This window comes from Hippocampus guttulatus, chromosome 13 (assembly GCF_054856545.1).
Source record: "Hippocampus guttulatus isolate MCC_2025c chromosome 13, RoL_Hgut_1.0, whole genome shotgun sequence".
Taxonomy (NCBI): Eukaryota; Metazoa; Chordata; class Actinopteri; order Syngnathiformes; family Syngnathidae; genus Hippocampus; species Hippocampus guttulatus.
The window spans coordinates 12,883,242-12,897,758 of record NC_141273.1 but is presented as its reverse complement, the minus strand read 5'-3'; the positions used below and the strand labels follow the sequence as shown (position 1 = coordinate 12,897,758).

At 45.6% G+C, this 14,517-nt stretch overlaps 1 protein-coding gene across 3 annotated transcripts in view; it reads right to left on the bottom strand.

Annotated features, from left to right (window-relative positions):
* The window catches only part of msrab (methionine sulfoxide reductase Ab), a 53,271-nt gene that overhangs the window by 24,318 nt on the left and 14,436 nt on the right, over window positions 1-14,517 (bottom strand). Inside the window, exons 1-3 of one of the 3 annotated variants that reach the window (XM_086126707.1) lie at window positions 7,475-7,640; window positions 1,458-1,526; window positions 1,251-1,370 (exon numbers count right to left, since the gene is read on the bottom strand). In XM_086126707.1, coding sequence (XP_085982833.1) covers window positions 1,251-1,370; window positions 1,458-1,526; window positions 7,475-7,547 — 262 coding nt within the window. In that variant the 5' untranslated portion in view covers window positions 7,548-7,640. Of the gene's footprint in view, window positions 1-1,250; window positions 1,371-1,457; window positions 1,527-7,474; window positions 7,641-14,517 lie in introns of those variants that run through there. The other 2 variants (XM_086126708.1, XM_086126706.1) reach the window with 2 other exon arrangements.

The window sequence follows — 14,517 nt, the reverse complement described above, 5'->3', positions numbered from 1 at the left end:
AATTACCCTACCTGGTAAAACAAAGGAGATTAATCGACGATTGGATTCATTATAGACATACCCGCCCAATTGGGTGCTCATCGGTGAAATTGGGGACACGGGTGAATTTTTCCAAACTGTATACTGCACATACGTTTTCACCAGGCTACACACAGTTGCAAAACTGGTGAGTTTTTGGTCTTGCTGATGACCCCAAAGATTCCAAGAGGGCCTTTGTGCTGCCTGGTCTTCGGGCCCCCTGATAACTCATGCATTCCATGACTATGACCTAAACCTCTTTTGTCACATGACCACTTTTCAGCCTGCCCTTTAATCCTCATGTTGCGTTCCTCGCGCCTCCATCAGTTCTGTCCGCCTCTTTGACCGCTCCGACCCCGTTGTGTTGACAGCTCTTCACTGCGATGCAGTGGCCGACGTTCTGTTCCGTCACGGCCACTGGAGCGACGCCTGCACCTTCTTTTTCAGCCTTTCTTTCCTTCGGATGTACTTTCCCGTCAGAAAGTTTATTCCCTCACAAACCCCACCCCCCCTCTCAAGCTTTAGCTGTCATCCAGCTCCATCCTATAGCAGACGCACAATCCCTTGAAGGGCTTTCGCTCAGAATGTCTGCCAGCCAAAGCCCAAAGCGTTTTCTTCTTGGTCCTCACCGTGTCCGATCCTGCTTCGCCCGCCACTGGAGCGCCACGCTCGCTCTCTACGCGCCTTTTGGAAAGCACGAGGAGTCCATAATTAAAGCGCAGCAAACAGAGCCAGACATCTTCATTTGAATTATATATCAATGCCCTACATGGATCTATTAGAATCTTGATGAGGAAAGACACGCGCAAAAAACACACACATACACCCACTCGACACAGGTAACCGGGAAATTTGAGGGCTTTGAGATTGAAACTCATGCCAAATCACAGAGCCCACTGATGGCGCTTCACATGCGGGTAACCTCTGCTGAGAAACGCCGCAATACGGCACATAACGCAGCCCAATCCGTACAAGTAGGTCATGGGTGGGTGGGGATGGTAGAAGGAGGAGATGGGTGGGTGGGGGGTATTGGTATATGCAGCCCATCTGGAGCAGCGCATTCTGAGTTTGCCTGCAGATGAAGGGAAAGCGGGGAGACGACGCCAGAGCTGTAATGAGCGCGACCGTGGTACTTTTTTCTGGTGCGTCGCGTCGAACCGCCGATAGAAAGCGGCGCCATGTCTCGCCAGCGCAGTACGCGGAAGCAAAAGGTCATGGGTGGAGTTGAATACCTGTGCAGACCTCTTCGTAGGTGGGGTTGGGCGTAAAGCCGCCGGCAAATCCCACCTGGGTGGAGAAGACCCCGGAAACTTTCCAGAAAAACTTCTCGGCGCCCCAGAAACAACCCATACCTGCGCAGAAACATTCATTATTGCTGTGACGCCATTCAATCTTGGGGTGATTACCGAACGTATAAAAACTCTGATTGAAGCATTTACCAAACATAATGGTTCCCATGCCTTCGGGAAAAGGCTCCACGGTGGTGTTCTGGTTGACCGCATGCTTGACTGCGTTGGAAAACAAGTGTGAAAAGATGAGGGTGAGCAATTACAAGTGACGGTATGCATCCAAAGAGGCATATTAAAGGTGCTTTTGCACCAAAAATAAAAGTTGCTTTAAAGGGGGTTACAAATGGTGGGGGACTCGCGTGACCCGACTTGACTCCAGTCGCCAGTTTTGAGGGATTTGGGACTTGCTTGATGACACTTGTGAAAGACTGGACTTGACTTTGACTTGGTATTCATGAGACTCGACTTCAACTGCGTGACTTCAAAATTCTCAGTAGGTAGTGTTCATTTTCTATTTGAAAGAAGTTTATTTCTGTGTAGCGCGAGGGAAACTGATAACACAACGGTAGGTTAGGATTCGGTTTGCAGAGTCTCATGAAGGTGGAACTAAAGATTATCCATCCGTCCATCCATCCATTTTCAACACTGCTTATCCCGAACAGGGTCGCGCGGAGTTGCTGGAGCCTATCCCAGCTGACTTTGAGTGGAAGGCAGACTCAACCCTGAACTGGTCGGCAGTCAGTCGCAGGGCACATATAGAAACAAACGACCATTCATTCCCATGTTTTTGGGAAAAAAATGACTACATGCAGGGTTTGGAACACAAAGATAAACAACACAACCAAACACTCTGACCCTCGTCCATCAATATTAAACACATTGGCAAGTAAGCTACAGTAGGTTTACCTCACAACTTAGCTAGTGAAATATTAGCTTAGATTCATGTCGGTTACAGTATGTGTTTCATTGTTAAGGCAAAATAATAAAAATAGTTTTGCAGCTCAAGTTTTCACAACAATTTGTTTGTAAATCTATCAAGTAGCAAGGAAATCAGGGGCGGGGGGGGGGGGGGGGGGTAGAATGCCGTGTTGGCAGTTGAACTTCTCCCGATGCTACATGGCGTTAGCGCACTAAAAAGTAAGTCCGTTTGTGCAAAGTAGGAGTTCATGTGACGTCGGCGCAGCCCACAGATGTGCGAGGGGGGATTAGACTTTGCTAAGAGGACTGAGGTGATTTAGCGTGCAAATCTCAGCTAAGCAAGGCTGGTTGGTAAAGCAACCACTAATGTTAGTCCACAGATAAACAGGCCAATGGGTACACCAAGAGCTTAGGCACACACCAAAAATGGACGCTTGCGCCCAGGTCAACGCCAGATAACTCTTCGAGCTGCTTAGAGAGACGTGATGTGGGACAATGACCCGAACACAAAGTTGCATCGGGAAGATAAAAGAGTTCATTTCCTGGATGTGCTTATCCTGAAACAGCAGGCCAAAGACCTGCGCTTACCTGCACTACATTTCAGATGAAGAGATTCCAAGCATTACAATTCTCTTTTTTTTTTTTTTTTTTTTGCGGTCCAGTCTGGTGGAAGGCAAAGATGAATGGAAAAAGCGGACACGCTGACTGTCTTGTTTCGCAAAAGCACTTTCTTTCTCAAAGGGTATTGCATCATATTAGAGCCTGAAGCCTTCAGGGGTTTCTTTTACCCATACATCCTGCAAAAAAAAAGCCGCAGAGATGTTTTTTTTTTTCTTTTGCGCATCAAATCTGGGGGCAATCAGATAAAATCTCAAGGGACAAGCATGGCCACGTTCAATCAAAATGGCAGACTTGTTTCTTTTTAGGCGTGGGTCTTTTGAGACTTTGTTGTGGGTCGACTCTTGACGGACAAACCCCGTGCTTGGGGTTTGGCTTTGTTCTTTCTCTGGCTCTCAACAAATTAGATACTTTTTTTTCTTCTCCCTGTCAGATTTATCTTCACCGGCTTGCTAACTTTGCGTTTCTTTGTCTAAAACTATCAACCGGAGCCTCTCGATGCATTGCCCTCCGAAAGAATGTAGGAGCATGGTTTGCGAGGTGCCCCCCCACCATGCTCCCTTTTGTTCCCTCTTTTTCTCATCTAAGAAATCTGCACGCCGCCCGTCTGGGCAAACCGTCAGTCCTACCGCACTTTGGCTCAGTTGACACCACTTCCTATCACACGCTATCGACTCTGTGTGTCGAATCTAAAGTGTCTAGTGCCAAGCACAAGACTTGTAAACGACAGCGCGCATCTTCCAGAAGCATAACAAACTCCTAAAGCGTCACCTGTGGCCCTCAGGCAGCCCTCTTCGGTCTTTCCAGCAGCATTGCTAGGCTACATGAAAGTGCTCCGTCAGCTGCAATCAACATGTGACGACTGCTTTTGCTCAACCGACTCGTTCATGAAAACTAAAATTCACCCCGTAGGTGGGAGACAACAGAAGAAATTCTACCCATACTCAGACGGTATTTTGGCCAAATTAAAAACAACAACAACAACAAAAAACGTTGCTAAATATGTCAACTCAGTGAGCCAAACATGATAAACATGGTGGCTGGCACACACCACCACCTCTAAAACCTTTGACAGGAATAAATTGTAATCAAAACATAACCATTGGCCTTACGCTTTTCATTCTTGGTGAAGGTATCAAGCAAACAAATACACATTGACTCAAACAAGAGGCGAAGTGATGACATGCGAGAAAAATGCAACCGAACGATGCCGTCTGCAAGCCGGCCCGGTTTCTCGCTTCTCCCAGCTGCTCATCATCTTCACTTAGCGCAGCTTTCCCATCATGCCTTACGCTCTTCCACCCGACACAAGCATACGAGCCGATTGTTGTCACAACAGCCTTTGCTGTGACTGGAGTCCAGGCGGCAATGCGTGGAAGGAACACTATCCATGGATGCCAAAACCTGCGACGGCAAGGTCGATTTCCAGGCTGCTCATTTTGTTGCCCGCCCCCCACCACCAAAACCCCAAATCCATTCCCTATTTGCTCTGCCTCTTTCCCTCCCTCTCACCACTTGTCTTCCCAGCTTCACACAGGTTGGCAGCAAAAGCTAGGCACGAGTCGTCGGAGGAGGCTCAAGCTTTATACTGGTGCCAACTACCCTCTGCTGTATGGGAGGGATGGGAAGGGGGTGAGGAGAAGTAGGGGTATCAGGGGAGGGGAAGCAAGGCTGGTGGGGAGGTGTTCCAACACTGCTAACAGCCAAACGAACAAAACAATGTGGCTGTGCTTATGGCTGTTGTGGCTCATTCATCAAATTCCATGCCTTGGAAGTTTTCTTGACTCTGAGAGAATATCTGTCTGCTCTGGTAGCAGGTTGTATGTGGGCAATGGGGGGCGGGGGGGGGGGGGGCTCAATGGTTGTCTCCCAGTCCAGAGGTTGGGAGTTTGATCCACGGCCACTGTGACCATGTTGAAATGTCCTTGAGCAAGATATTGAACACCTGGTTGCTCCTGATGCTGCGTCATCAGGAGGTGAATGAGGAAACTGCGAAAGCATTTTGAGTGCCCAAGGCAGAAAAGCAGAAAACAAGTGGAAGCAAGGCTGGTGGAGAGGTGTTCCAAGACGGCTAACAGCCAAATGAACAAAACGATGTTGCTGTGTCTTACACGTTGTGGCTCATTCATCAAACTCCATGCCATGTGAAGTTTTCTTGACTTGGAGAGAATACCTCTCTGCTCTGGTAGCAGGGTTGTATGCAGGCAGGCTGGGGGGCATGGCTCAATGGTTGTCTCCCAACCTACAGGTTGGGGGTTCTATCCACAGCCACTGTGACCATGTTGAAGTGTCCTTGAGCAAGATATTGAACCCCTGGTTGCTCCTGATGTTGCATCGTCAGCGTCATGGTCGTGGCGGTGGAGGACCCCAAAAAGCAGGCAGGAGGGAGGAGCAGGGTGGGCTTGACAAAATGTATGAATCAAACACTGAGAAAACCAAATCCAAAACAAGCAAAGTCCTACAAAAAACAAGAATTCAAAGTAACAACAAAAACCATGGCATAAGCAAAACATATGACATGATAAAGACAAACCAACAGAAGCAGTAACAGCAACATTGACAGAAACAACGACCCGACACCGAGTGGTCGGGCCGATAGTCCTTTGAACAGAAAACCTACTGACACGATGACCAACAGGTGTGCCGCTGTAGTACAGCGGCACACCTGTTGGTCCCAAACAAATCAACCGTGACAATCAGGAGGTGAATGAGGAAACTGCGAAAGCATTTTGAGTGCCTAAGGTAGAATAGCACAAAACAAGTGGAAGCAAGGCTGGGTGGGGAGGCGTTCCAAGACTGATAACAGCCAAATGAACAAAACAATGTGGCTGTCCGTGTCTTGCATGTTGTGGCTTATTTGTCAAATTCCATGACTTGAGAAGTTTTCCCGACTTTCAGAATTGTATGCTTTCAGGAACAATAAATGAAAGGCCTCATGGGATCAGATGAAAGATGAAAATACTAAGACACATCATCGCGATCTGAAGGCATTATATGCACAAGGAACATTGAACTCGTGGCCTCTGAGCCAATCTCTGCCGTGCATTTTCTCTTTTGTTTCTCAGCACTGCGGATGTTGAAATTTCTAAAACACGTCCTGGAAATGCACGTCCACCATTGAGCTGCTTTTAAGAATTCTGACGAAGAATGAAGAAGTGAGATTGGTACTGGTCAGCTGAGGCTCAACGCCTGTGCTACCCTGCTCGGAAGAAATATTGGCAAACTAATCCGCGCTGAAAATAATCGCTGGTGTGCCCCTACCATGTAGCAATCTGCCACTGGATCGTTTGCGCCAAGGTCAGTGCGTACATTAGAACGGCAGTAGAGAGGCAAGGAAGGGAGAGGGGAGAACAAGGGGCGTATTCAATACAAGGGGGTCTTTATTTTAAAGAGGACATGTACGCAAAGCTAAAGGTGACGGTACTTGCAAACATGCGCTCCCCCAACTCACACTCGGAGCACACTCAAACAAACTAAGCTGCCCCTCAAATCGCCCCTGCCGTGAAAAGAGGGTGGAACAGATTTGTGCCATGCGGTGTCTCCGAGCTGCTTGGACAGACGGAGCAGGAACTTATGATGGGGCGGAGCCTTCATGCGCGTAATGCCCAGATGGGCCCTCTGGACCCATCGTCCCATGATGCACTTTGGCAAGAAGAAAGGCAGGTAATGATGAGTAGCACCAGAGTTAAAAAAAAAAACAGGCCATGTTAAGTATTGTGGGAAATGGACGAAATATCAATCGCAATGTATTCGTCTTACAAAAAGTCATACATACAGACAAAAATGCGACATAAAAGACATAATAAACATAACACAATCGAATGAAAAAAAAGTGGTAACTGAGCATCATCTTCTCGTGACAGGTGACCTTAATATTTCCCTTGCTCAAAATATTTGGTTAAAAATACTAATAATGTATTATAACTTGTTATTGACATTTGATCATTTTAGGGTTTGTTTGACCGGCAAATTCCATCAGCTGATAGTACGATAGTAAATATTTGCAGGATGGGGGGCAGGGGGAAAAACAAAGATAAAAATCGCCTAATTTTTGACGATATTTTAATTTTTAAAACACATTAAGACATTGAAACATACCAACCCCCCAAAAAAATAAAAATTAAAAAATGATCAATTTCTGCTGCTTTTTTTTTCTATGTTGCAGAGTTAAACACAAAAGGACAAAGTCATGTCAAACAGTCAAATATTCTGCCTGCAATTCTTATTTTTAGTGTTGTAAGCATTTTGGGACCCCCATAAAGTTATTGAGTTTAATATGGATTTTTTTTTAAATTAAATGGCTAATGAATTGGTGATCAAATTTTATCCTGCCAGTGTTGCTTGTAAAATGACACTAGTTATAAGACCAAATCTCACAAAGCCAAATTTTGTTCCACAGGTGTGAACACAATTTTGTTCACCTTTAGTTTTTATATTTCTTCTTTCATTACATCTTATTGTCGGTCCCGCTCCCATATTTGTGCATCCACTTTTATTTTCCATAAATTCCCGGACAGTTTACAGCTTATTCATAATGGCAGCGTGTTGAGTGCCCGCTCATGTTCGGCTGCCAAAGTTGAAGCACAACAAAGCCCACCACCGTGACTTCACCTTGACATGACATTGATTACCTGCGACAGCCATTTTCTCCTGCCGTCCGGCGAGGGCGCACTCCCTGCTCGGCATCTGAGTCTTACCAGGCATGTTCTCAAGCCTCAGCGGACACCGACGCAAACGTAGTTTAAGATGGGAGAGAGAGAAGGTGGGGAGAGACAAATGGCGGAGTGTGGCACACTTTCAAGCCACCACAGCAAGAGAATGAGGAGGAGGGCGTTGTAGGGTGTGTGTGTGTGGGGGGGGGGGGCGGGTAGAGAAGAGGGCCGGTGGAAACCACCACGGATATGAATATTCATGGCGCGTGGGCTACGCCGTGCACCGCATAATAACTAGTCAAGGGGTTAATATGACTCTGGCACAAAAGCCTACGCCACACCGCGTGCGGGAATGAAATTAAATTTCAATAAATATCGGCGGTGGTGTGCATGTAAATGAGCTCGCGTCATTCGATGGTGCTCAGAGGCCTCTTCGCAGGTTGGAGCACGGCCTGCTGCTGTGGCTTGTTTTAAAAAAATAAAATAAAAAATTCCCCCTTGCCGTTTCAGAGGCGTTAATCCGGAAAGGAGAATAATTGCTTGTGTTAAAGCGCATGCAAAATAAATGGTGGCGGGGGTCCCGAATAATGCAAATACAGTAAATTGTCTGTAAACAAGCCATTTCGCTGGTTATGTTTAAATCACTGTAGCATCGGTATGATGTGCGCCAACAGCCAGATTAAAACTTCTAACCATGTGATCGGAGCGAATGACAATGTTGTCGCTTGTAACATTTTAAAAGCAGATGTCGCTTTCATTCAACAAATAATTTGTTTGCTTCGAGACGTGACTATTTATACCAGATGCTAGTAACAAATGGATGGGATCTCTCTGACCATTTTGCATTGTTACTTCCGGAAATAGGTCATTGGAGAATATTGATCATGTATTAATGATTGGATAATTGCACATCATTTTTAGGGTAATAATAGTGACTTGAATTTGTCAAATCTGCATTGGGGATACATTTGTTCGAATTTTCTTTGCTGTTCCTGCCCCTTCTCCACCTCAGGCCATCTTGGTGATTTGAGATATAAGAAAGCTGGTTGGCAAACGCGAGGGTATTTTGTGTCGTAGGGGTGAGAAGCAAAATGAGTGGATCATATTGGGTGATTTGCCAACCCCCCTCCTTGAACGCGACTCTGACATTTAGCAATAACACAGGTCATCGCTCCTTATAAAAATCCACCCCCCCCAAAAAAACATGACAACCCATTATCAAAAAGAAAAACTGTGGGGGGGGGCCTTCTGATTTGTTGATGCATTTGTATTTTATTTTTGTTCATGAGTAGGCTATTTCCAGGTTCTTGAATCATATTTTCGCGGAGATATACAGTATTGCAGAAGGAAACGGCACATGAACAGTGCCGACAAGTTCAAATGGCTGTAAAATGACAACAAAAACGTTATTGCGTCACATCCTCTCAAACTGAGCCGTACCATATCGAATCGAATCGTAATCCTACTCGGTCAAACTGAATCAAATCGCTCCACTTTCAAACCAAACCAAAAAAAAAAAAAAACATGTCGAATCGGAATTTGTGGAGGGATACACACCCCAACTAATCAGTTTTTAGTCAATATTAAGCTCGTCAGCAACCCGGCAAGTGTGAGGTCCACAGTCATGGAAGAATACACAGAAATCAACCTACGATTGTATACATTTCCCATCGGTTGCCTTCGGGCCCATTTCATCATTAGAGCTGCTCAACATTTAGCACATTAAGCAGCTAACCGATGATCACACTGATGGTCCTGTCTGATTTCAGTGCCGTGACTTGGGGCTGCGAAGCGGAGCTCTAGGACGGCAATAAGGATGATTATTTATGTGTGGGCGCCGAATGCCTCCTCCTATACGCTCTACAAGTGACGGAAAAACCAGGGCGCTGTTTCTGCGCGTGTACTGCAAGCCAGAATAACATCACACCCTGCTGCAACTCTCTCTCGCTTTCTCTCTCTTTTAAAACTCCCTCTCTTCCTCTTCCTGGCTCTCTTATCTGGCGGGGAAATGAAGCTCAATCACCTGCGGAGGAGCTGAGGGCGGCGCGGGCGACTTTGCAATGCAAATGCCAGGTAATTACCCCAACACGAGGGGAGTGCAAGTGCACGTATGGAAATAGAGCAGAGTGGGGGGGGCAGAAGAAAAAAAGCAGAGAGAAAGAGAGCAGGAAATGGAGAAAGAGATGAACCAAGCGGCGGGTTCACCTGCCTGTTGATGCGAGATGATTGGGCTGTCGGGAGAATGTGTGTGTGTGTGTGTGTGTGGGGCGGGGGGGCGCAAGTGAGGGAGTTGATGCAAACACTACCAGGCCATGTCTGGTTGTCTGCGGCATCGCCGTTTGCAACCAGGTAGAGTAAAGCAATGCATATTTGTTTGGACCTGTATGATTCCAAATAACATCTTTGCCCAATATGTTTTGTAGCAGCTCTGTTGCTAACAAAAACAGCAGCACCTAAGCAGTCCCCTAGTGTGGAGAGAGAGTCCAAATTGTAAATGATCTTACGCTATGTGGAGACCATATCCTGAATGGCCATTAGAATTCTAGTGCAGTCGACGAAGACATGCGGTCGCGCCAAAATGTTGTGGATCCATGTTCATGGTCCACTTGACGCAAGTTGTAATATAGAGCGCAACCCGTCACGTTTTGCGAGGTGGTAGTTGGAGGATCCCAAAACTCAGGGAGGCAGGGGTGGACTGACCAAGATGTATTTTAAAAAACATACAAGCAGGAGTACACTGGAAGAAAACTCACTCAAATCCTCAAAGTCCAGAAAACCACAGGAAAAAAGTAACAAAAACCTATCACAGAAAACAAAACGTGACAAGAGCATATGGACACTCACAGCTCACAATGACTCAACAAAGACTGACAGAACTCAGCTGATTGGTTCAACACAAGGGACACAGATGACGAGAACTGGTGGTGACAAAAAAGGGGCACACGAGGGAACAAAACCAAACGGAAACGCGGTTTTCATGAGAAATCGGTTCCAGGAAGTTTGACTAAAACTGAACGTCATGAAAACCAAAGCGATATTTCCCATATACGGTTATAATTCAAATAATGCCAGACAAAGAACGTGCCCAATAATTGTTTTGAAACTGAATTAACAACGGAACCTTTTTTTTTTTTTGGTTACATCATCAGTATGCTGCAGCACACTGCAATTATGCTTTTAAGTGGTTACTACAGTGGACAGCTTATCATTTTATCGGGTTACAGGGTGCATGAAAGGGTTAATAATCAGCAATGTGCGTAAAACTGTTGGTGTGGTTCTCAGATGAGCACCAGAGGTTGTTGTTAAGAGCCATTATTTTTGTTTTCCTGACTCATAAAGCTCGAGATTTACATTAATCTGGGCAAAGTAGGGCCCGCGGGCCACAGTCGACCTGTCTTCACTCTGCAGCCTTTCGGAGGTCTAACTGAAACATCAAGTATGCACCGATGTTATTTTGATTTGCAGGTGTGTCAGCAGTGCAAGCGAACAACCTAAATATACTGTCGCTGTAATCAGTGACTTCTCTGACCATTCTCGCAACTATTAAAAAAAATGTTAGCAACAATCGCATCTTATTTCCTGCATAGTGGAGGAAAGAGAGGAATTTGCACTTACAATGATTTGGTCGTGACAAGAACAGCTGGAGTGGTTTGTGCTGATGTCGGCACACTTTAACAATAGAAACGAAAATATGCCACTGATGTTGACATTTGTGCGCGAATGTGTATTTGTGATTTAATGAGAAAATGCGGAGACGTAACTGAATTAAAATTTTCTCAATTGTTTTGAAATGTAATTTTCTATTGACAGCGAGCTATATCGGGGCTACACAAGGGGCGAGACAATTGACTGCGGCATTCGCCGCCACCGCTCGAGTCAAGCTGCCGTTTTCGTGAGCACCAAGCAAAGTCAAGGCAGCCACCATAACGGTCGTTCATACTCTGCAGCGCGCTGCAATGCCAACTTCAAAACAAAAGTATCACAACGGACGTCACCTGAACTGCCCCGTAGAAGCAAATGTTGTGGCTTTTAGCTTGACTTCGACATTTCGACTGTGGGCAACCAGCTTGAATCGCAGAAGGGTGGCTGCAATATGCATGGAACGCAAATGCGCAATGAGGCAATCGAATCTGGCGTGCACGACTATTTTCAGTATGCATGCTCATTTGTGAATACATACAAGAGTATAATATATGATAAATTATCTTTTACCTTTTGGGTAATATTGCAATGTAAATGAATTCATTTCATCCACCATCCATTTTCTAACCTCCTTATCCTCACGAGGGTCGCGGGTGTGCTGGAGCCGATCCCAGTTGTCATCAGGCAGTAGGCGGGGTACACCCTGAACTGGTCACCAGCCAATCACTGGGCAGACATAGACGAACAACCATCTGCGTTCACACTCGCAACTAGCGACAATTTAGTGTTCCATTAAACCTGCCATGTATGCGTTTGGAATGTGGGAGGAAACCAGAATACCCGGAGAAAACCCACATCGGCACGGGGAGAACATGCAACCCCCACACAGGAAGACAGTAGACGGAATCGGAATTTTTATAAAATTAGTACAGAAATATGTTTCACAAATTTATCATGATGCCTTATTTGTAATATTATTTTCAATTACTGCTATGTTTTAGATGCTGCATTCATTATGTTATTATTTCTCTTAACTTAGCAATGTGCCTCGTTGTGAAGCATTGAGCGTCCATCTGGAACATTAACCAACTATGGTTCCTTGACCTATAAAAGGTTAATTATGAGTGAGAGTGTGTGTGCGCGTGTGTGTGTGTACAGCGACACGTGCGTGTGTGTATATATATATATATATATATACATACACATATATATACACACACACACGCGCACACACATTAATACATACAAATATACACACGCCTCGTTGTTCCTATCTTGATATTGCATGTTTAAATCTAGTTTATATATGAGCAAGTGTGCACAATTATGCTCATGCCCTCTAATGGGCACTTGTGTGTGTACATGGCTGCGTAGGCCCGTGCATGTGTGCGTGTGTGTTGTGCCGCAGGATTTAATGCGAACGCCAGCTTGCAGCTGTTTCATTGTGAGCCAACGAGAGCAGAGCGACGTGCAGATGTGCTTTAAGTATCAAAGAGATTATCAAGTGACCTAGAAATGAATAAACACACGCAGCGCGGTGCATTGAGAACACGGCGCGCCGGCCGCTGCGTTGTCGTCTGGGAAGCAGGAACTTGGCCGTTTGTTTGTTTGGAAGCAACCGTGTGACACGCAAGTCTGATGAGCGTTTTCGGGCGGGGTTTTTTTTGGGGCGTGTAATCGCACTGTTGCTTGAGTCTCACTTTGCACTAATTAGAATAATAAATCACGCCGCCTCGCGCCGCTTCAAAAGAGCCCTCCGACGTGGCGGCGAGCAGGTGGGACGGTGTGGAAAACAAAAACGTTTGATTGCTCCGCCACGGTCGGTTAAAAGCAGCGTGACGCTCCACGGGGGATTCGTATTCATAAAGAGACAACATGAAAAATTTGGAGTCGTACTTAGGCCCATCCCTAATGCGCCAAAAGTTTGATTATTGTCCTAAAACGTACAGTACATTCAGTGTTGGAAGACCACATCGATAACAGTGAACCACGACTACATTGTGCTTCATCTTTCACATCCTCACTATAAAGGTGATATTTAAGCGATCCTTCTTTTTATGCCTTTTACTGTGTACTGTATAGGCAATTTTGAATTTAGTACTGTGCGCCTTCAGTGGCAGTACCATAAGCGTAATAGATACTCAAGTCGTTCACACAGCACATTATGTGTGTATGGTTGTCGGCTGTTTGTCTGTGTTGCTGCTCCGTTTGTGTTTTAGCAGTTGTTTGAAGGTTTACAAATACAATGACATCAACAATGCTTGTTCTTTGCCTGTCTGTGGCGTTCACGTTAAATTTTAGCATTCAGCTTTTATTATGATCCAGTTTGGTTGAACATTTTGCTGCCGGATATTTTAACCCTTTCAGACAGCGATTACTGCAGTGGGCAGCATGTCATGTTATCAGGTTACAGGTTGTCATTATTGGTTTACACTAGGTACGTTTTGACTAAAAGGATATGTTTTCAAGAGGCATCACTTATTTATATATCGTTGAAGAAAAAAAGTAATTATTTAGTATTTTTTCTGAGCGCGATCACGGAACAGCTCAGTTGAGGCGCCAGTGAATTTCCAATGGCAAAAACGCATGCTGACTCTTTACATTTTTATGACGGTCTGCAGTCTTTTTCCTCATTTGAGCATCTTTACTTACGCTTGAGGGTCTTCTTTCCCTACAATCACCCCTCCTCCATTTATGAACTATTTCTGGCCTACATCTTTTGCTAAATCTCTGTCCCACCATCCTCTTTTTTTTTTAATCATTATTATTCCTGAAGAGACTTTGCTTGGGGGAAAAGATGCCATTTATGTGCTGAGACAAAGCCAAACGGATGAAAAGGACGCTAGGGAACAATATGTTTGCTGACGCCACCATTGTGGAACCCTCATTTTGACCCCGAGGGCTCGGATTGAGCGAGGACCCGGCTGTTTTAATGGCCGATTTTTTTTTTTTTTTTTTAGGATGACTCCTCGAGACTTCCATCGAAATCACTTAAAAGCCCCTTCATTGCAGTGCGTGCAACCCACTTTCCACTGCGGCGGTGGCCAATTGCGAATGCATTGAAAGCGGCGGAAACAATGAATCAGTTCGCTCGCGTGTCTTTAGCAGCGTAGCTCGGGGACACATCCTCTGCTCGTTGATTGGCTGCAACGGGAGGAAAAAACTTGGCGGAAAAGAGACCGCAAGGGGAGGATGGAGGCATAAAGGATTTGAAAAGCAAAGCCTCTTTGGAAAAGAGGGAGCCGTGTGGGGGTTGCTGCTGGATGAATGGAGGGATGCATGGATGGATGGATGAATGCGGGATGACACAAGGTCCAGATTAACCCTAATCTCAGGACTGGTGCTTTAGGTGAGGGAGTGCATGGGGGAAGACAGGTGGT